Source organism: Cibotium barometz, chromosome 52 (genome assembly GCF_041138505.1).
Source record: "Cibotium barometz isolate CiBa-2024 chromosome 52, ASM4113850v1, whole genome shotgun sequence".
NCBI classification, from domain to species: domain Eukaryota; kingdom Viridiplantae; phylum Streptophyta; class Polypodiopsida; order Cyatheales; family Cibotiaceae; genus Cibotium; species Cibotium barometz.
The window spans coordinates 41,469,625-41,493,063 of NC_141097.1; the positions used below are offsets into that span (position 1 = coordinate 41,469,625).

General features: G+C 43.5%; 1 protein-coding gene across 3 annotated transcripts in view; it reads left to right on the forward strand.

The window, feature by feature from the left end:
* The first annotated feature begins 890 nt into the window (after positions 1-890).
* Positions 891-23,439, forward strand: part of LOC147609132 (putative pentatricopeptide repeat-containing protein At3g01580) — a 28,245-nt gene continuing 5,696 nt past the window's right edge. For 2 of the 3 annotated variants that reach the window (XM_086788328.1, XM_086788329.1), the window contains exon 1: positions 891-3,692. In XM_086788328.1, the coding sequence (XP_086644454.1) occupies positions 969-3,533 (2,565 nt within the window). In that variant the 5' untranslated portion in view covers positions 891-968 and the 3' untranslated portion in view covers positions 3,534-3,692. The remainder of the gene's footprint in view (positions 3,693-23,439) is intronic. The other variant, XM_086788330.1, reaches the window with a different exon arrangement.

A 23,439-nucleotide genomic window follows, 5' to 3' on the forward strand; every position in this document is an offset into this window, starting at 1 on the left:
GATGACCGAGCTTACAGCTTGTGTAATGCTGGTCGTAGGAATGAGCTAGATGTACATAGAGCTAGAAAGCCAATTTTGGGCCCCCAATTGTGAATGGGCGGCTGACCATTGTAAAAAGTGAGCTCATGTATATAATTCATTTTATGGAATATGAAAAGGAACAATCCCATTTATCTCTCTCTCTCTCTCTCTCGCTCTCTCTTTCTTTCTCTCTCTCTTGAGCTTATGGTTGCATGCTTGTGTTGTGAATGCTTGCTTGCTTGATTGTTGTGTATGCATGGAGGGGATAGTGAATCGCCATGTGGGTGACACAATTGGTGGTGGAGTGAGCCCCTAGCAACCTCACATAGAGGAGTTAACCCTCATTAGTGTTGGCTAAATGCTATTCTCCAAATCGACCCTTGCATGGTTTCATTCCCTTCTTCTCTCCCTCTCTTGTGCAAGGTAGTATGTTTAGGTTGAGAGAGAGAGAGAGAGAGAGAGAGAGAGAGAGAGAGAGATGGTTTTGTATCGTCCAGAGATGGACAAAATTACAAGGTTGTGGGTATGCGAGTGGGTTCAGGAGGAAGGGGGAGTAGTAGGGCGAAGGGGAGAAGGGGATGCGATAGAGGGGGAGAGAGAGAAAGAGACATAGAAGTCGAGAAAGAGAGACGGAGGAGAGCTTGGGGGGAGGGTGCAGAGAGACGGAAGCAGGAGGAGGTGACGGCCGAAGAGGAGGTTAGTTTACAACGCATACCTATTTTAATGTAAGTAACTAATGCAAAACAGAAATTGGGTGAACAGGTATGCAGAATAGAAATAAAAAACTATAGCATCGATTAATTAATTCCTCAATTACCAAAATAAAAAACCATACCAAAACTTTTGACGCTATAGCATTAATTCATTAATTCCTCAATTTTGTAGCCAGAGTGTTTCATGGACCATGGTAACGTATGGAGGACACATGCAGGTGAGTGTAATGAGGAATGCCAAGTCGATTGCGCAGCCTGCTACCATCACCGTCCCGAAGCCCACATAAAACCCATCACCAGCATCGGGAGGGTCTCTTTTCTTGCGAGAAAAATGCAGCCAAGCCCGCATGTGTCAGCTCTGAACATCGTGGGAAGCAACACTCACATGGCGCTGACCTTCTATCATCTCTGTGTCAAGAAGGGCTGTTGGATTCGGCCCTACATCGCCTGGAGCAGCTACCTACTCCACCTTCCCACAATGTCTACCTTTCCCTGCTCAAGGCATGCCATAAGTATAAGGCCCTATCCCAGGCCAAGCAAGTCCATGCTCATCTTGCCCTGAATAAAGTGGAGCTCACCGGCACCCTTGGTGAGCACTTGGTCATCACCTTTGTCAAATGCGGTGCCCTCGAAGATGCCCTCCATACCTTTCACAGATTGCCATGCCATACAGCCTTCTCCTGGACAGCCATCATCTCTGGCTTCACTGACTGTGGTCGCGGCCACGAGGCCCTGCAAATGTATGCATACATGCAGGAGGACAGTGTCGAGCCGGACCCTTACACCTTTGTTAGTCTCTTCAAAGCGTGTGGCAGCATCCCCAACCTCGAAGTAGGCAGGAAATTACATGCTGCAGCCCGAAGGAAAGGTTTCAGTTCAGATGCCTTCACTGCCACCACACTTGTCAGCATGTATGGAAAGTGTGGAGCCATCAAGGAAGCAGAGGATGTGTTTGTTGGACTGCACTGTGGTGACTGTGTGTCATGGAACGCAATGCTGTCAGCATATGTTGAGCAGGGCCAAGGAGAGAAGGCTTTACAGCTTTATACACAAATGCAAGTTGAAGGCCTACTTCCAAACAAGCAGGCACTAATAATTGCTCTTCAAGCATGTGGCACCCTTGCAGATAAGGAAGATTTGAGTAGTAATGTTAATGTGGCATCTTTGGAAATTGGCCAAGCGTTACATGCAGATGCTCGAAGAGAGGGCTTGGCTTCAGATATCTATGTAAGTACTACCCTTATAAGTATGTATGGCAAGTGTGGGACCTCTCAGGAAGCAGAGAAGGTCTTCAGTGAGTTGTTCCTGCCAGGTGTGGTGCCATGGACTGCAATGCTTTCAGCATATGTTGAGCAGGATGAGAAAGAGAAGGCTGTACAGTTGTACAGACAAATGCAAAATGAAGGCGTGGGTCTAAATCAACAGACACTAGTATGTGCTATTCAAGCATGTGGCACTTCTATGGAGAAGGATGGTGACATTTTTGAGGAGGGGCTATCAACCAAAAAGTTCTTAGAAATTGGCAAGGCAATACATGCTGATGCCCGCAGGAGGGGCTTTGCTTTAGATCTTTTTGTTTCCAATGCCCTTGTAAGTATGTATGGAAAATGTGCAGCCATCGTGGATGCAGAAAATGTTTTTGATGGGTCGTTGCAGCATGATGTCGTGTCATGGACTGCCATGCTTTCAATTTATGTTGAGCAGGGTCATGGAGAGAAAGCTTTACATTTATACAGACAGATGCACGATGAAGGTGTGAGTCCCAACCATCATACATTTGTCATGGCCCTCCAAGCATCTGGCATCCTTGCTGAGAAAGAAAAAGCTAATCATGTAAAGGATGGGCGACCAAAAATTCTGATGTCTTTGGAAATAGTCCAGGCTCTGCATACTGATGCTCAAAGGAAGGGCTTTGCTTCAAATGTTTTCATTGGTACCACACTTGTGAGTATCTACGGAAAGTGTGGGTGTCTTGTGGGAGCAGAGAGTGTGTTTAGAAGATTGTTTGACCGCAATACTGTGTCATGGAATGTGATGTTCTCAACTTATGCTGAGCAGGGCCAAGTTGATAAGGCCTTAAAGTTGTACAGACAGATGGTAAAAGAGAAAGTGGCTATGGATGTTTGCACACTTGTCTGCATATTGCAAGCCTGCAGTGAAACAGGAACTGTTGACACATGTAGGAAGCTTCATTTTGCTATCATTTGTGCTGGGCATGATGGCAATTCTTCCCTAGCAAGCACTCTCATACATGCATATGGGAGTAGTGCAAGTATGGTAGATGCAGAGGCAGTTGCTCATGGAATGCCGCAGCCTGATATTGTGTCATGGAATGCATGCATTGCTGGCTATGCAGGTGAAGGGCAATGCGTTGCAAGCTTGCAGATGTTTGAAGAAATGCAACTAGCAGATCTTGGGCCAACTGGAGTCTCGTTTACCTCACTTCTCTCTGCTTGCAGTCACGCGGGCCTTATTGACTTAGGTGTCAAGTACTTCGAATCCATGGGCAGACATTACAGCGTAACTCCAGAATTGAAGCATTATGTGAATATTGTAGACCTTCTTGGGCGTGCAGGAGACTTCAAGAAGGTGGGAAACATTCTCCGGAAGATGCCAATGCAGGCTGATGTGGATATTTGGTCATGCTTGTTAGGTGCATGTTGTACGCATAGCAATATAGAGCTTGGAAAACTAGCATTCTCGAATGCAGTGAATCTGCAGCCCAAGCAGGCTGCTGCATATGTTTTGATGTCAAACATCCATGCTGACGCCGAGCCGAGGTGTATGTGGAAAATCTAGTCTAGAAGAAGCCTGGTCAGAGCTGGAAGGGGCATGAGCAGGAAGAGGCGACACGTGGACTCAACTTATGGAAATTCTGGTGTCCATGAAAAGTTCTTAACCGAGGTCTTGGACAATTACGATTTTTCTGGAGGGCTTCAACAGGTATCTGTCTGCCAGGTATGTGTGTGGCGTCAGCATTACCCTGCCTGTGTTAGTTTTCAGATATCTTGCCAGTGTTAGTTTTCAAAGTGTTGTGTGCGATCAATCTTTAAACTGTATCCTTAGTTGAAAAAAGAACATCCACTTGCAAGCCTCTCTAAAGAGGTAACAAAGAGCAAACAAAATGGGGAAGGCAGGGGAAGGGCCATCCCCCTTAGGTAGGGAAGGGGCCTGGGCTGCAAGAGCGGAAGAAGGCTGTCCAGCGCTGCTGCCTCCGCTTTGACTTCTCTGTGAGGGGCTTCAATCACCCTTGGAGGGTGTGAATGAGGTCTGCTTGGATAGTGTGGGCAGTGTCCGCAGGGGACTGACGGTGCCCTCAATGGTTTCACTGCATCGCACTGGCCACCTATGCAAGTCGCAATGCTGCTGATAAGCTCTCATCGCTGGTCAGTGTGGGTCTAGTTGGTCTAGGATGTGGTTGACTCTGGGTCACTGGTGATTGTTAGTGAATTGAAGCACAAGACCCCTGCTTCCATCCTGATAGAGGAGTGAATTGAAGCACAAGACCCCTGCTTCCATCCTGATAGAGGAGTGCCGGACACGTCTCAGCAGCCCACGCGTTAGTACCCCAAGTGAAAATCTTGAAGGTCATGGGATCTGAAGTGAAGGTGCAAGATCTGCCATCAAATTTACTGCCTTTGGGCAATCCCAAAGCCTAAAGGCAGCAAAGGTAGTGCTGTTGGGTGTCCTGAAAAGCGCTGCACTGGCTGCAAGCAGCAGGGTGATTTGCCTTATGCCCATTCCAAGACTTGTATGGGCAAGGGTCACTTTTCTTGGCTCAAAACTGTCCCAAAGCCTTTTATAAAAATCTGAGAGGAATAAAAGGGAGAGATCTCATGTTGTTCCTAGTGGGGGACTCTGTCCAGTGTTGCATTGATCCTACACATCTATTGCCAGGCTGGTCTGGCTGAATCTTCATTTGACACCCCATTTTTCTTTTCATTATTTTCACTTGTCATTTGTCGTAGAGTTGTCTTAGGATTAGCTTAGAATCAAACTATGTCTTTGGACTCATTCTATGTCTTTTAGAAAATTGGCCATTTTGAAGGGGGGTTTTGTCACACACATCCTGCACTTGATGCTGCGGGGACATGTTTGTACAGGACAAATGCACGCCTTGGGCCCAACACCAAACATTTTGTGAGCCCGTACAGGAGTGAGTCACCCGCCACAGGTGATCAGTTGGATTGCACTGTTTTGTTGTGCCCATCTGGCACTGTCCTTGTAACCCACTCTGGGAGTGAACGATGTTGATTACGCACACACTTTTTTTAATGGTTTTATGTTTTAATCAGAACCTTGCCAATGCAACAACATAATCCTCCTAGGGAACAAGCTGCCAACAAGTAGAGCATCCTCTAAGTACATCACTATGACCAAACCACCGGTTTCCATGTCACTCTACATCTGTACGTGTTAGAATATATTTGGTGGTTTGTATATAATATGTTTTGATGATGTAACTGGACACTTTGGGTGTCTTTTGCAACTCAATTGGTGTCTAGGTAACTAGGCAACATACAAATGTTGGTTGTGAATGGTGAGTCTTAGGAACTTACAGCAACCAAAGACATGGGAAGCATGGATCTTGCCAAAATGTAGAGGTAAGTCGGCAGGTGTAGAAGGGCAGTGAGCAGCCAATAGTCTACAGTGGCCTTACGCCAATGCCCAAGCACAATTGGTTGGGCCCATGAGCCCTAGTCAGCAAGCACAAAAGGGGCAAAAAACCCCGTCTTCCTCCAGTTGGCCAGCCCTACACCAAGTCGGTCCGAGTCCTCCAGGATGACTAAGGCCCCAGCCCTTACATGAAGGTGCGCAAATTCCTCATTTTTTCCATCTTCAAGTCCAGCAGATGCATCATCTCTGGCAGTCATACCAGGTAGCCTGGAGGAGATCAACACATTCTAATGTCTAACTGCAGCCCTCATCTGGGAGATCTTTGGCAGCCATCTTGCAGCCTGTGAAGAGGTCAATGCTTTCCCTATGTGAGGTAACCAGTTCAGTCCAGTATTTGGGCAGTACACTGACATGTGACATTCATATTGAGCTTGATCTTGTGACATGTATTGAGCATTTTCTCTCTGGTGGATGGTTTGTTTTACTTGGAATAGGAACTTGTGAAACATTCCACCTTGTTGCTGAGGTGTAAGGTATTTTCTGCGCTCAAGCAAAGAGTCATTGAGCCTTCCACCATGGATCAACAAGAGAAGCAGATTGAGAGCACCAATCTTGATGTAGTGCCTTTGTCACCATTTGGTCCCTCAACCGTCTCGACCAGTGTTTTATACACTAGGTAGAACCAAGGTGTGAGCGGGGATTTTTCCGAAGGCAGTTTACAGGACATGAGTTTACAGGATTTTACTCACTCTTATGGTTTATAAGGATACATGTTCACACTTATAAGTGGGTGGACATGTGGGGTTTTGGTCAAAGAATATATGTAACTATTTGGTCCTCCATGCTCTTTTCACATAATAAAACTCATGCCCGGACACATGGACAGGATGATGAACACATGGAAGTAGGGTTCCTAAAGTTGGAATGGGAAAAAGCACTTGTCTGGGTCAAAAAAACAAGAAAAAGCAAAAGTCAAACTTTGTTGACCAAAAAGCTGAGGACACCGTTGGAAAGAGCTCATCGAACTGAGTCAAAAAGCTATAAGCTGCTTTTTCAAAGCTGAGGACACCGTTGGAAAGAGCTCCAAGGCCAAAAAGCAAGGCCCTGAAGTTAAACCAAGAACTTTGCTTATTATTAAAATAAAAGCAAAAGGCAAAAGCAAAGCATGGTAAAAGAAAGCCTCCCCTCAAGTATTTAAAGAACCAAGCACTCTCTTGGTGAAGTCTTGTGTGTTACTAACTTCGGGCTGATTTTACGAAACCCGTTTGAAACTTTTAGGAAACCCGTTTCAAACAACCCCCTAACTACTATGCTCTCGTCTTGGCCTCTTTCGAAGCCTAGCTTTCTCAAATTTCAATAATACCCAATCACCTTCCTTGACTTGCATGTCCCTTCGATGCTTGTCATCAGCAACCCTTTTATGCTTGTCTTGTGACCTTGCAATGGCTGTCGCACCTGAGCAAAGGCTGCATCCAAGTCACGCACATACTCATCAGGTGCAAAAATCTCATCTTTTGTACGAAGGATGGGTGGCAAGACCACTCTGCCATAATAGTCTCAAATGGGGCCTTCCCCGTGGAGGCATGAACTGTGTTGTTGTAGGCAAACTCCACAAGTGGAAGATACTTTTCCCACATAGTCTTTTGATCTGCCATGTAACACTCCAACAAATCCAACACGGCTGAATTTGCAGCTTCACTTTGGCCATCCGTTTGGGGGTGATAGCCTGATGAAAACTCAAGTTTAGTGCCCATGTTATCAAATAAAGCCCTCTAGAAGAGGCTCGTAGTCCTGGGATCTCTATCCCCAATGATGGATTTTGGCATACCATGATGCTTGAATATGTGAGCAAGAAAAAGCTTCACCATATGATCAACTTTAATGGTTTTCTTGACAGGCAAGAAGTGAGCTTGCTTGCCAAACCTGTCCACAATGGTCCAAATAGCATCATTCCCATGCTAGGATCTAGGCAAATCCATAATGAAGTCCATAGTAATGCTTTCCCATGGCTGTGAGGGAATAGGCAAAGGTTGAAGCAAACCTGGAGGCTTTTGCCTATCAAATTTCACCTTTTGGCAAGTGAGACATGCTCATACATATGCCTCAATGTCTTTACGCATGCTTGGCCAAAAGAAATCTCTCTCAATCATGCGTGTAGTAGGCATGATACCTCTATGACCAGCATAAGGTGGAGCGTGACATTCCTCCATAACCTTTGGACGCATATCTTTCACCACACATAAGCAGTTATCCTTCATAAGATAACCCTCTTTGATCACATAAGAGGCATGTGAGTGACCAGCCATCAAATCAGTCCATGTATGGCAAAAATCAGCATCCAAATGATACAAATCTCGCATGGCAGATAAGTCCCCATGAGAGGTGTAACTTGGTTGAACACAATGCTAATCAATACACTTAAATACACTCAGATTTGATGGACACTTGCTCAAAATACAAGAAGTAAATTGCTGAATTGACAAGAGACACACAATGAGCCGGAACGGCCGACCCCTCCCTGAAATAAAGTATATTGATCTTGGGAGAATCAAGTACATAGTGTCATGGGCATTTCTGACCAGATTTCCATACCAATGCATATGAATACAGTATTGCAAACAAGTGGTTGTCGATGTAGACTTGCAACCCACACTACCCTCTCAAGTGCCCATGTTCCCTACCATCTGCTCTCTATTGTTCCACCAACACATGGTAGCAACAATCTGCAAGAGAGCATGTAGGATAAGAGAACACTACACAGGGTATGTGATCTTGTAATCTGATTCCTCCCTCCTGCTACTTGCTCCCATATTTAAGCATAAAAGCTTACCAATAGCAAGTAGAGTCGATGACAGTGGAAGTCTTCGCGATGGAAGTCCTTGGAGTGTTGAGATCTTTGATTTGTCGCCTTTCTTCGCGACAAAAGTCTTCAAGAGGATGAAGGGAACCTTGGGAAAGCTTCCCCTATGGTTCAACTTGAGAAAGGAAGGCTGAAATTAGGGTTTTCAGCAAAAAGACCAGAAATTACAGCAAAAATGACAGCTGTTTTACTGAATTTCAGTCATTGGGAGTGAGTAGGAGAGTGATTAGCACTTGGAAACACTCTTGGAAGCTTGGAAAACACCCTAGCAAGTTGGGTATGGCTATATGGAGAGCTTGGAAATGGAGAGAAATGGTGGAAAAAGAGAGTTTTCAGTCTCCAAAAATCTTCATGAAGAGAAAACACGAATTTTCTCTTAATAAGTAAGTGAATTGGGATCCAATCAGGTGAAGGGACATGGGGAGATGTCCATTTATGAGTAAAAGGGGAGGATCAGGTCCTGGACATTGAGTCTTGTCCGCCTCGGGACTTTAGTGAGTGTGAACTTGAAAGCGGTCATACTTTATAAGTGACTTTTGGGTGCCCAAACTTTAATGAAATGGGAACGCACTCACTTATAAATATTGGCTAAGTCCTAAGGGCTATTTGAGCCTAGATTGGGTAATACTTACCACCTGTTCACATGCCACACAACCATGTCAGCAGACAGTTTCACACGCACGGTTCACGGGCGGGCGTCCCCTTATCCGGAACTACACATTGGTCAAGCAAGCATGAAAACAGCATGCAATTTCAATTGCAAGCAAGCACATAAAGATGCTATGCAATGCAGCATTGGTATGGACAATCCCCGTTCATGAGACTATATCAAAATAGACGTGCTCCAGGCAAGTACACGAGATACCAGACCCAATGGAACACCATTCCACCAAGCATTTCCGGGCATGTATACGGAGGCACAAGTCCCAACGAAAAGCCAAGTCTACAGTATCACATGAGTGGCATCAATCCTCGGCATAAACAACTGCCATGGACACCAGTCCAATGTACATACATGATAAGAAAGCACGGGTAGACCAATTGGGTGGCCAAATGGTGACATCCCCACCGGCTTCTAAACAGTTGTTCGCAATTGAAAAGCATCCAAATATGTCTGAAGCACATGCGGGCAATCTCTGAAGAACTCTTCATCTACCCATTTAGCATCAATGGGAAGTCCGCCACAGCCCGTTCTGCCTAGCTTCTTCATCGGCGCTACTGCACGCACAGTCGCTGCGGCCGCTCCCAGCCGGTGCTGTTAGTGCGCAGGAGGCAGCCACCTCCGACCGGTGCTCCTGCGCCCATCTCCACCTTTGTCCCTCGTCTTTGCTTTTCGTCACTGGCCGTCTGCTGGAACTAGCCCAGAGCCATCGCAGCTCAGCGCCGCCCAGTGCCTCCATCCATCGGTTCACGTGCCCAGCAACACCCCCGGCTGACGCCTGCATTACACGTCAGTGCCATCCGTACTGCAGGTACTTTTTTGACAAAATTTTGTTCACATGAAAATACACTTTTTGCAGACACTTCAGTGCAGGTCAGATTCAAAGAAGAGTTGCAGGTGGTAAAGGGTTAAGGCAATTTGGGGGATTTCTCAATTTGAGGCCAAATTGAAAAATTGGACATGTTGCTTTGCTTGCAATTTGGGGGTTTTCCAAATTGAGGTCAAAATCAGCAAATTGAGCCTCTTTCAGTTGCAGAAATTTGGGGCTTTTGTGAAAATTGGCCAATTAAATGCACATTGAAGCGATTGGAGTGCATAAAAATTGGGGCTTTTCAGATTGGAGCATGTAATTGGGCATTATAGCTGTGATTTGTCGCGTATGTATACACATTGTGTGTAATTGGACAATTTGGCATAGGTTTACACTTGCTTCAGTTTGCAGGCAAACATTTGCACAGGACATTTGGTTGCCTGGCAGTGCACATTGGTGCTTGGTTTGCTTGCAGGTATATTTTGTTGACATGGCTCAAAATGCTACAGATGTATTTGGTGTGCTCACCCAGGAGGACAAGTTGGATGGATCTAACTGCTCCCTCTGGAGTTTCATGATCCGTAATTTGCTGGTAGCCAAAGGGCTTTGGGGCATCGTGTGTGGTGATGACACACGCCCACTTACCATACAGCCAGCCACGCCTCAAAGGGGAGGTGCTCAAAGAGCTCCTGATGTAGAACCTGCTCCCACACAAGAGTAGAAGAGATGGGACTCTAGGGATGCACATGCCATGTCATTGATAGCCCTTTCAGTGAAAAGGACTATTATTTCGCACATTCGTTCTTGTAAGACATCGAAGCTTGCATGGGACACATCGGAAGCAATGTATCGGGTACGCAATGAGGCAAGAGTTGCCTACTTGAAGAGGCAATTGGATCTTCTTTCTATGGATGAGCGTGATTCCATGGCAGATCATCTCACCAAAGTGAAAGATTTGCAGGAACAATTGCTCAACATTGATGAGGTTATCCTAGACAGACAGCTGGTCACCAACACTCTTCATTCTTTACCACCTTCCTACTTGGACTTTCACACCTCTCTCAACCTCTCAATGAGAGGAGGTGGTGATCCCGTCACTTTTGAAGAGCTGGTGGGTTTACTCTTGCAGGAAGAGCAAACAAGAGTAAACTTAGCAAGCAACCGTGGTGGAGACAAGGCATTTACAGCCAAGGATAAGGGTAAAGCAAAGAGCTTTAAGCATGGGGGACAACAGTCTAGGAAGGCTGGTCATGGACAGCCCTCTTCTGGTGGTGAAAAGTCCGACAAAGGGGATGCAAACAAGCCCAAAAAGAAGGGCAAATGTCACTACTGCCATAAGCCTGGACACTACATCAGTGAATGTAGGAAGCGGATTGCAAAAGAGAAAAGGAAAGAAGCAGGCAATGCAGTAGCAGACTCTTCTGATGACAAAGCACAGCAATCAGCTAATGTAATCCAGGAAGAGTACACTTTTTTGGTCACATGCACTAGTGGTTGTCACCAATTGGCCGACCATTTGGTCCATCTCCAGTTTTTGTGTCTCGTTCACTTGAGGCCAAGCCGGTGTCTCATGTGAAGAGGCCAGTATTTTGCTGACATGGACGGGAGCCAGACTGGTGCCACCCGTGTGTTAGCAGGATGGTGTTGTATGGACGGGAGCCAGACTGGTACCACCCGTGTGTATGACCTGGACTGTGTTCGACCCATGGGATTGTCACGCCATGGAAGAGCCAGTATTCGTGCCGTGTCTTACCTATGGGACTGTCACTCCATAGGGAGGCTCGTGCCTGGAATTGTCTTACCTATGGGACTGTCACTCCATAGGAAGACCAGGTTTTTATGTTTTACGTCGTACCATTTTTGTGCCGACAGATATTTTGTACTTGTTCCATGAACGGGAGATATGTCCATGATACTATTTGCACATGCACTCATGTTCTGCATGTTTGAAACTGTTTTCGCATAACTTGTATTTTTGTGTTTGCCTGCTTGACGTGTTACTTACTGAGCGGGGACGCCTGCCAGTGAGTCGTGAAGTCTGCTCTGTCTTCTGATGAGTTTTGGTGCCTGTGAACAGGTGGTAAGTATATTGCACATGTTGTTTTAATATTTCATATTTTAACCTTTGTTTTATAAGGTCATTTGTTCACACTCACTTAAAAGTGGGCATCCCCTTTGGGCACCCACTTAGGGGCCAAGGTGGGGAACCCCACTTAAGTGTGTGTGTGGGGGTGGGTGCATGGACACCTACCCACACCCCCCACCCACATGCAATCGTGGGGGGGCCAGCCAAATCACTATTTGTTTACTCCCCCTCCAACCTTAATAAAAAACAACAGCCGGCGACCACCCTTGAAACACGATTTTGTGCGCCTCCATCACCCTTAGTATTGCTCCAAATTCAGTCAAACTGAAGCTAGAAAATTCTAGAACTTAGTTGGACTCAGTTAGTGGCCTCCCTCACACCTATAAATAGACCCTCATTCTTTTGTATTCTCATCTGTGAACTAGATCATGCTAGTATTACTCTAAAATAAGCATATTTTCTGTTATCCTCTAAAAATCCTCACAATTTGGAGAGATTGGAGCTTCTCTCTCTCTTCAAACTTCTTTGGAGCTTTCCTCAACATAGTAACCAATTGATTGGTTGGAGGCCTCTCCTAAGACTAGAGAATCAAGCAAAATAAGAGGTAAGGTGTGACTTTATGATTTTTTCTTAATCTTCTAAATGTTTTTCACTTCTCAACCTCTCTCAAGTTTGAGAAGTATTCAATTGAATGGTTCTTCAATGCATATGAAGCTCTTTAATGAATTTTAATGATTAATCACATAAAGTTTATATTTATGCTTAAATTAAAATATTTTTTAAAGCATATCTCTTTGGTCATCCTATATTAAATGAATAATTCTCATCATATCCATGAAAAATTGATTTTTAATGTTTATGCATAAATAGTTAATTAGAGAAAAAGAGAAATTTTTAGTAATTTTATTTTTATGATAAAAGAGGAATTCCCATGATAATGGTCATCCATGTATTCCAATGGAGAAAGAGAAAAATTAGAATATCAAAATAATGGATATTTTATTTAAAATTAAAAAAGAATTTTAGTTAAATTTATTTTTATGCATAAATAAATTTAAATGATGAAAGAGAAATTTTCACCATATTTGGAATTCAATCATTTAAATGAGAAAAGGAAAATTTCTAGTATAATGGAATTAATGGATATTTTTTATTTAATTTTTAAGAGAAAATTTAGTTAAACTTATTTTTATGCATGAAGAAATTTAAATGATGAAAGAGGAATTCTCACCCTATTTGGAATTCAATCATTTAAATGAAAAAAGTGGAATTAATTCTTGTCATATTAGGATTAATGGATATTTTTATGTAATTTGTAAGAGAAATTTTAATTAAAATTATTTTATGCATGTATAAATTTAAATGATGAAAGAGGAATTTTCATCATAATTGGAATTCAATCATTTAAATGGAAAAAGAGAATTCTTTGTATATTTGAAATATTAAATATTTTTATTTAATTTAAAGAGAAATTTTAGATAGATTTAATTTATGATAAAAGAGAAATTCCCATGACATTTGGATTGCACTCATTAAATGGGAAAAGGAGGTATTTTAGTTTATTCAAAAAAATAGATATTGGTATTTAGTTAAAAGAATAATTTTTATGATATTTAAGAAAAGAAGGATTTGAATTAGTTTTTAGTGTCAAAAGAAATTTTTTTACCATAATTCTACCTATGGAATTAAGGTTGAGAAATTAAATGGTAGAAAGAATATCTTTAGATATTTTATGCGTTTAAATTATTAAATTGGTATTTACCCAAACTAGATGTATAACTGAAGGAAATCCTTGTTAGAACTAAACCGAATGAATTTGGTTAGACTATGAAAGAGACGGACAAGTAAACCTACTTCTCCATCTCTCGATTTGAATCAAGCAAAACTTCGTGATCAATTCCAGTTCTTAAATACAAAGAATAGACTACCGTTGAACTAAATTAGTTTTCCTTTGATCGAGCTCACCAAGAATCTAGTTGGACAATCAGTCAAATGATGGGTAGATTACCCTGATGAGAGATCAAGGATCCTCATTATGAAATTGGAAATTACGAAAAAAAGGATTTTGTGAATCAATCTCAAATTGGGAATTTTACTTGTATTGGAACCTCTGTTTTTTATTTAAAGGACTGTTTTATGCCAGAATGCTGGAGGAAGCATTTGGCATCATGTGTTTTAATAAGAGGAGGTTCGTTGCAACAGGTGGCGGGGAGTCGTCGAGTGACGTCGCTCGCGGCAAACCTGGTGAGGTCTTGACCAGCCTCGGTGTGCGGTTAAAGTGGTGCGCTTCCGGTATGATGGGCGAGGACCGACGAAGCGGTCCTTGAGTGAAGTGCTAGAACACCTAAGGAGGATCCTAGAGGGTTTTGACCAAGCGATGCACGGGCTCGCGGTTGCTAGGACACCCATGCGTGCGTCGAGGAAGATTCGGATGGACTAGAAGGAAAGATTTTTGTGAATCAAATTTTGATACTAGATCTTGTTGGTTGGATAGCTAGTCTTCAATATGGAGAGTCTAGAGGACACATTTTGTAATACAATGGACTCAGAATTTTGGAGGATGATGATCAGTAATATCATGATTTCTATTGAAGGATTATTTTAAAGCCAGTCGAATATGTTATAAATGGCAATTTCATATTGGGTGTGTACGTGGTATGCCTACCTTAATTTTTGTATAAATCACCGGCTAGGGAGCCTGGGAACTCTTTTTCTCGGTACTCGGGCAAAACATAACCAAATCTTTATAAAAGAATCCCACCAATACAATGGTCGGGTGGTTGGCTAATAACCCATGGGCCAGCTGGATCGGAGGATTCCTGTGAAACAATTAAGATGCGATTAATTACGTTAGTTAGATTAAGTACTGAGAGGAGAAGACCTTGTTCTGTGGGAGGGGATTAGCGGCTGTGCCTGGTTAAAGGAGGAAAAAAGCGATGATTCCATGGACCAAGTGCAAGTCTCTTCTTGATCTGACCATGTGACTTCAGGTTTGGTCAGATCAGTTTAACTAGTTAAGACTTGACTCGTTAGAGTAATTCCACTGTTAGAAGATTTTCCCATGGCGGAATCGCCTGTGCCATCCGGGCGAGGAGAGTTTTCCGGGCTCGGTTGTTTCGGAGGAACCGCCGAGATAGTCTCTCGTCCGGACATCCACGGGCGAGGCCGCGAGTGTGGATCCCCGCCCCGCGCGGGAGGTCGACGCCGCTTTCGCCTGCCGGCGCCCCCCCCCCCGAGGGAGATCTCACCAGCTGGTATCAGAGCCTTGTTGAAAGCTAATAAGGACAAATGAATTCTTATCACTCAAAAATTTGTAACCAAAAACTCAGAAAGAGCATTTACATGTTGTATTTTCATTCCGTAAGCCTCATTAATGAAGATTTTTAATCAAAGGAATTTGATTTTATAGATGGAAGTTTCACACTTATCTGGTGTTCCTGACCTCACCCAGTCACAAGACATGACTGCCTTCGCCTTCGAGCATCTCATCTCTCCGCTTCTACAACTTGAACGAGTGGAGCCAGACTCGCAGGCCATTTCGAGGATCTATATTTTCATGACCCAGCGGAGAGACGGCAACACAAGTAGTTTGTAGAGCAGTATGTTCACACCTCTTGCGACCAGCATGCGATGCTGAGGCAGAATCTCTCATTGACCATGATTCTAATGAAGCTGAAAATGATACATGGTGTTATTTTATATCACTCAACGCCTCGGAATTTTAGACTTTCATGCCAAATCTACTGACTCCTTAGTCGCTTTATTTCTAAAGGAGAAGATAGTAGCTCCCTTGGCAATAAGGGAACGTTTGTATCAGGGCATGGCTATAGCCCAGTACCGTCATCTTATGCGTCTCTTGAGGAGATTTTGACTTCTGGAGCCGAGCTGCTCTATGTACATATTGCAACCTTTCTATAAATAAAGAAATGTTTTGTGGAAAAAGTCCCTGTTGTATAAGTGATTGTTTATGGACGAACTGATGAAGCAAAATCTATTATCGGACATATGTCATATATCCTATTTAAGGAAGAGGTTTTGTTTCCTTGGGTTCTTAGAAACCAAAATGAATGAATTTTTAGAGTTAAACCAGGGGAGCAAAACCATCGAAGAATATCACTAGGCATTTGCTCTTCTACTTAAGTATTCACCACCTCTAGAGAAGACCAACTTATGGCCAGGTTCATTCGGGGAGTGAACGAACCCTTAGACATACTGGTCAAGAATGCCAAGCCAGTGTCCATGGCAGAAGCTGTCAGAATGGCGAAGGACTTTGCCAAAGCCTTCATCATGAAAGTCCCGCCAAAGCCAGCTCCCTCATCCTTCAAAAGATTTCAGACACCGAGAAGTTCTTCCAACCTTCCGCCTCCAAAGAGACACCAAGGTCCCAACCAGAATTTAGAGACGGGGAGCTTCAGGAATGAAGCAAGACCTTTCCCTGGAAGTACTTTCTCAGGAACTCTGGCTCTCTCAAGAATGCAAAGGGAAGAGCTTTGAAGCGAGAACAGGTGCTTCGGATGTCAGGGGTTTGGGCACCAGCTCAAGGATTGCCCATCTCCTTCTGTGGGCCAAGGAAGCCAGGGTCCTAGAATTCAGAGACAGACTCCTTTATATCAATCCAATTAGGGTCCCCCGCGCCAAAATCAGGGTAGCCCCAGAAGAGTGCCAGCTCAGCTTCTGCAGCCTCCATGCAAAGCAGTCTCCGAACTCCCTCCCAGAATTGGAATAACCAAAGAGAGAGAGTTCCACCTCAGACTGCAGCAGCTAGAGCAGTCACTATAGCTGATGAAGTGGAGGAAGAAAAAGGACAGATCTATGCAGCAATAGAGCACCAGGGGAATAACCATCAATTCTCAGTCAATTGATTCAGGCAGAGTACCATCAATTGATTCAGGCAGAGTACCATCAATTGATTCAGGTAGTACTCATTTTAAGTAATTCAAAACGGTCAATTCTAAGTAATTTAAGCTTTTGATTGATTCACGCAGTACTCATTTTTTTATTTCCCTAGGATGTCTGCGTAAATTAGTCCTAAATCAAAAATCAGGAAAACCTATGCAAGTGGAATTGGCCAATGGAAAGATTCTTTTCACACACCTTGAGACTAACCTTATTCAGTTTAACCTAGATGGGAATGTAACAAAGTGCCAGTTCAAAGTCCTACCCTTGGGAGTCTATGATGGAATCCTTGGAATGGATTAGCTCCAAAAGAATCAGGCTGACATTCATTGTCACAAAGGAACCATCTCTTTCCTTGACCTTCACGGGAAGAAAGTTCAAGGAACTAGAATTTCCGGATCCCCAGTGCTACAATTAGTCAAGGCTTCCAAATTATTAAAAGGGCTCAGAAAGAGGCAAGCTGTGTATGTCATTAAAATGAATCTAGTAGACATAAAATGCAAGGCTGCAGAACCAGAGTGGTTAAGTGAGTATGTAGATGTGTTTTTCCTGAAGAGCTGATTTAGATGCCTCCGTCTCGCGAAGCAGATCATGAGATCGAGTTAATCCCCGGAGCTCAGCCAGTGGCTCAGCAAGCATACAGAATGCCAGTCCCTGAAGCCATAGAACTTAAGGAGAAGTTAAGACAACTGTTCAAGCAGGGATTCGTCAGACCCAGTGTCTCACCTTGGGGTGCGCCCGTTCTCTTTCAAAAGAAGAAAGATGGAGCGCTAAGACTCTGTATTGACTACAGAGAATTGAATCAATTAACAATTAAGAATAAGTATCCTATTCCTAGGATTGATGAACTTCTGGATCGATTAAGTGGGACCCAAATGTTCACAAAGATAGATCTCAAATCCGGGTACTGCCAGATCAGAATCAAGGAACAGGATATCCTAAAGATAGCATTCAATACTCGCTATGGGCATTATGAGTTCACAGTCATGCTGTTTGGATTGACTAATGCCCCGGTGACATTTAATCGTCTTATGCAGGATATTCTCAGAGAATACTTGGATGATTTTGTTCTTGTCTTCTTTGATGATATCTTGATATACTCAAAGAATGCTGCAGATCATGAAGATCATGTGCGCAAGGTCCTGGAAATCCTAAGAAAACACCGACTCTTTGCAAAAAAGAGCAAGTGTTCTTTCTTTGTTGACCAGGTGGAATACTTGGGATTCATAGTGTCAAAGGATGGGATTTCTCCTGATCCCGCAAAGATCCAAGCAGTCATAGAATGGCCAGAACCCAAGACAGTAAAGGAAGTGAGAGGATTCCTAGGATTAACCGGATGGTATAGGATCTTTATACCTAGGTATGCTAAAATAGCATCCCCTTTAACTAACCTCCTCAAGAAGAGTACACTTTTTCAGTGGACTGCAATGTGTCAGAGTGCCTTTGATAAGCTGAAGACAGCCTCCTTAGTAACCAACCCTGTTCTTAAGCTACCAGATTTTACCAAACCCTTTGAGGTAGTTACTGATGCCAATGGGTTTGCCTTAGGTGGTGCTCTTATGCAGGAAGGCTCATGCAGTGGCCTATGAATCCAGAAAACTCAGAACACATGAGAGAAATTATGCCGTCCATGACTTAGAGTTACTCTCAGTAGTGTATGCTCTGAAGTTGTGGAGACATTATCTTTTGGGACAGAGGTTCACCTTGATGATAGATCATCAAAGTCTAAAGTGGATCCTCACCCTGCGTCAAAGGAAATGGATGCGTCAAAGGAGATGGATGTCAGACCCTGCAGAAATTTGATTTTGAAATTAAGTATCAGTCGAGGAAAGAAAATGTGGTTGCAGATGCGCTCAGCAGAAAAGCCTCCTTGCTTGCAATTATAGTGGTGTCAAATCCATTGATCAGTGAAGCAAAGGAGAAAATCATGTAGGACAAATTCTTTGCCCCTATTGCTACCCTTCTCATGCAGGAAAGCAATACTCCTCAGGAAATGAGTCAAGTTCTTGGGTACAAATTGGACGAAGGATGCATGTATTATGATAATTGGCTATGTATCCCCAATGATTATTAAGAGACTAAGGTTATGTAAAAGGGAAAGAGAAGGGTGTGTGTGTGAAGGCACTTAAGGTCCGCTAGCTCACCTATTTAAAGGTGGAGCTAGAAGGCTTTTAGTGTATGGAGCAAGAAGCCTAGTTGTATTTGAGCAACTTAATAAGCAAGATATTTTTCTTGTATTCTTTGTGAGTCCCTCTCCTCCACACACTTGATCTAGCATGAGCACCACGAATTCTAACATGGTATCTAGAGCTTTGGTTGATTAGGCCCCTTTGTGGTGTAGATTAGGTCATTTTGCTTCACTTTTCCTTATCCTTTCACTTGTGGAGTTGAACCCCCTGGTAGTGGAGGAGCTCTAGCAGCTCGTGGAGGCCACAACTCGCCGAGCTTTCTTCAAGGAAAATATAGAGGACATCCGGGCGCATACTTTCGTACTGTCCATCAGCTGAATCGGGCGTTTTCCATCGCGGCATTGCCGCCTGTGTAGGCCGACTGCATATTCTGGCTGTAGTCGTGGTCGTACAGAAATACGACGCCTACAGTTGATCATTAGCAACATGGGCTTAGGGCTTTTGAAGCCCAATGTCTCAAGAGTCTACAGCTCAAGTTTCAAGGCCAATGGTGCATCCTCGCGCGCGCTACAGCAGAAAAACCAGGCAGCACTCCCTTAACTCCATTGAAGCTCTCCATTAAAGCTTCAAAACTTTTTTCTTTTCTTGCTCCAATCCTCCCCTCTTTGCCCTAATCACCTAAGTGATCTTGTGAGGGCTTGTTGCTGATCTTATTCTTGATTTTGAAGCGGTGGCCAACCACATGAGGCATTCATAAGTCTCATTCATCAAAACGTCATCAAGCTTCCTCATCATCTTCAAGTTCACAAAGCTTTTCAAAGTGTGCTTTATAAGCACTAATAGTGTTGATTAACACTAATGAGGCTTCTAATCCAGCAAAAGGGGAGTTATTCCAAAGTGTTTTTAAACACTAAGAGTGTTATTAAACACTAATGGTGAATCTAATCACCAATACAAGTGTCATTAGACGCTAAAAATGTGCTCTTAAGCACTAATCGTGTTTTTAAACACTAATAGTGATCTTAATAACCAAACAAAGTGTTGCTTAACACTAATGTGGTTTTAACCATCAAAGGAGGAGGTCTTTAACACTAAGGAGGCTCTTCTTCATCAACATTGGAGGCCGGGCACACACCATAAGTGCCACATTATAAGTCTTCATCGTCAACCCGCTTCTATGCTTACCTTGGCAATCTTCCAAGGAGAAATGGTGCAACCATACGCCATTGTCTTCATCACATAAGCCAAAGGATTGAAGTTTTCTAGTTTTTCATCAACAAACTTAGTTTTTGAGTGGTTTAAAGTTGGGCACATGTACACTAAGTGCGCATCTTTAATGTTGTTGTGTATCACCCTTGAGGCTCGTGTTTGTAAGAGACATAGGCATGTCATAAGCCATATGCTCTCATTTCCCAAGCCCAAGGCATGTTATTCCGCTGCATATTCAACATTTTCATCTTCCAAGATGAGTTGTAAGGTTGAGCATACCATCACTAAGTGCTCGACCTTGTTGTTTGTCATGTTTTTAAGCATCTCTTGGCATTGTCTTTGTAAGAGGCATAGGCAACATTATGAGCCATGCCCTCTCCTTCTTGAGCCAAGAATGATGTACCTTATTGATTTGAGCATTTACCTCAACCACTTACTTTCATTAAGCTTGTACGTTCAAACCCTAATGGGTATCATGTAACCAACATGCACAAAAGCTTTTGTTGCCCTTGGCCAAACCATAAGGCAAGTGGTAAGACCCTCCCTTTCCCTTTCCCATATAAATCTACCTCATAACCATTACTCTAAAAAGGAAGGCCCTCATTGCCCATGGAGGAGGTATGGTATTCAAGGAAGTATCAAGCATGTTGAAGGAACATCTATGTGCAAACCACTTAAGCAAGGGTGACAGCCTTGTTTTGATCATTGTGTGAGAATGGTCAAGGTGGAAAGCATGTGGAAGCAATGGCATGTATGTCTAAAGCATGTCAACTACAAGAGGTCAAGCAAGCACAAAGAGTGGGGTGCACCATCATTAAGGTGTACATCTTCATCGACATCAATAAAGACTTAGATGGCATCATTGTTTTAGCCTCTAAGGCTCTAGGAACATAGTTGTAAGTCCTAGATAAACCACACCACCTATATTCCTAACCTTGTACGCCTAATGTTATAAAGGCATCCTATGTCCAATACCACCTATTCCAATTTCTTTCATAGTTGGTATTGAGGGAGGGTATTAAAAGACTAAGATTATGTAAAAGGGGAAGAGAAGGGTGTGTGTGTGAAGGGACTTAAGGTCCACTAGCTCACCTATTTTAAGGTGGAGCTAGAAGGCTTTTAGTGTATATGGAGCAAGAAGTCTAGTTGTATTTGAGCAACTTAATAAGCAAGATATTTTTCTTGTAATCTTTGTGAGTCCCTCTCCTCCACACACTTGATCTAGCATGAGCACCACGAATTCTAACAATGATGAGGGAATAAAGGGAAGAATTCTGAGAGAAGCCCATGATAGCTTGATAGCTGGACATCCAGGGTTTATAAAAACCTATATGTCTACTATGAAGAAAAGCTTCTTCTGGCCAGGACTAAAAAAGGATGTACTTGATCATGTGCGAAAATGCTTAATGTGTCAGAGAGTCAAGGCAGAGAGAGTCAAGATGCCAGGGAAACTGCAGCCTCTAGACATTCCACAGATGAAGTGGGAATGTATCAATATGGACTTTGTCACTAGATTACTTACCTTCACTGCAATTAGGTTACAACTCCATTTTTGTGGTAGTTGACAGGCTAACCAAAGTTGCCCATCTGATTCCAGTGAAAGAAACATACACTGCAGTGGATGTTGCCAGAGTTTTCCTTAAAGAGATCTTCAGATTACATGGCTTACCCCAGGAGGATAGTAAGTGACAGAGATCCCAAATTCACATCGAAATTCTAGACTGCATTCTTCGAAGCAGTATGAACTTTCTTGGATCTCAGCACAACCTATCACCCCGAAACAGATGGCCTGAGTAAAAGAGTGAATCGTAATAGAAGATATCCTTCGATTATGCTGCGGTAGGGAACCCAAGAAGTGGTTAAGCCATTTGCATCTGGTCGAATTTGCTTACAATGCTTCTTATCATCGAAGCATTGGGATGAGTCCTTTCAAGGCTTTGTATGGACAAGATTGCCTTACACCGTTGACTTAGTCTGATCCAAATGTCCAGACAAATGCTTGATGACATGGACCAGTAGATGCAATCAATCCGTAAAGATATAAAGGTAGCCCAAGATAGGCAAAAGCAATATGCAGATAAAAAGAGATCAGAGAGAGAGTTTGAAGAATCAGATATGGTCTTCATTCGAGTACGAGACCAAAAAGAAGTTCCTTATCCAATGCTAGAGGAAGCATTTGGCATGTGTTTTACTAAGAGGAGATTTATTGTTGCAATAGCTGGCGGGGAGTCGTCGAGGGACGTCGCTCACGGCGGCAAACCCTGCCGAGGTCTTGACCAGCCTCGGTACGGTTAAAATGGTGCGCTTTCCGTACGATGGGCGAGGACCGATGAAGCGGTCCTTGAGTGAAGTACTAGAACACCTAAGGAGGATCCTAGAGGGTTCTGAACCAGGTGATGCACGGGCTCGCAGTTGCTAGGACACCCATGCGTGCATCGAGGAAGATTCGGATGGACTAGAAGGAAAGATTTTTGTGAATCAAATTTTGATACTGGATCTCGTTGGTTGGCCAGCTGGTCTTCAACAGTCTAGAGGACACATTTTGTAACACAATGGACTCAGAATTTTGGAGGATGATGATCAGTAGTATCATGATTTCTATTGAAGAATTGTTTTAAAGCCAGTCGAATATGTTATAAATGGCAATGTTGTATTGGGTGTGTACGTGGTATGCCTACCTTAATTTTTACATGAATCGCCAGCTAGGGGGCCTGGGAACTCTTTTCCTCAGTACTCGGGCAAAACACAACCAAATCTTTATAAAGGAATCCCACCAATACAGTGGTCAGGTGGTTGGTTAACCCATAGGGGTTAGGCTAGATCGGAGGATTCCTGCGAAACAATTAAGATGCGATTAATTACGTTAGTTAGATTAAGTCCTGAGGAGAAGGCCTTGTTCTGTGGGAGGGGATCAGTGGCTGTGCCTCGTTAAGGAGGAAAAAAGCGATGATTCCATGGACCAAGTGCAAGTCTCTTCTTGATCTGACCTTGTGACTTCAGGTTCGGTTTGTTCACTTTAACTAGTTAAGACTTGACTCATTAGAGTAATTTCCCCGTTAGAAGACTTTCCCATTGCGGAATCGCCCGTGCCTTCCGGGCGAGGGGAGTTTTTTCGGGCTCGATTTTCGAAGGAACCACCGGGCTAGTCTCTCGCTCGGACATCCACCGCGGGCGAGGCCCCAAGTGTGGATCCCCACCCCGTGTGGTGGGAGGCCGATGTCGCTTCCGCCGGTGCCCCTGGAGGGGGATCTCACAATTTGGAACACCTGATGGTACGATTCTTCAACTAACCATTTGAGGGTTCGTTTTTATTATCTTTTCAAACATTTCCTTTGGATACATCTTTACCCTTATGCATCCTAGATTTATCAAAATTGCTCGAAGGAAAAGATGGTTTATAGAAGACTTTGTAAAAGACTTTCTTGCATTCTGAAAT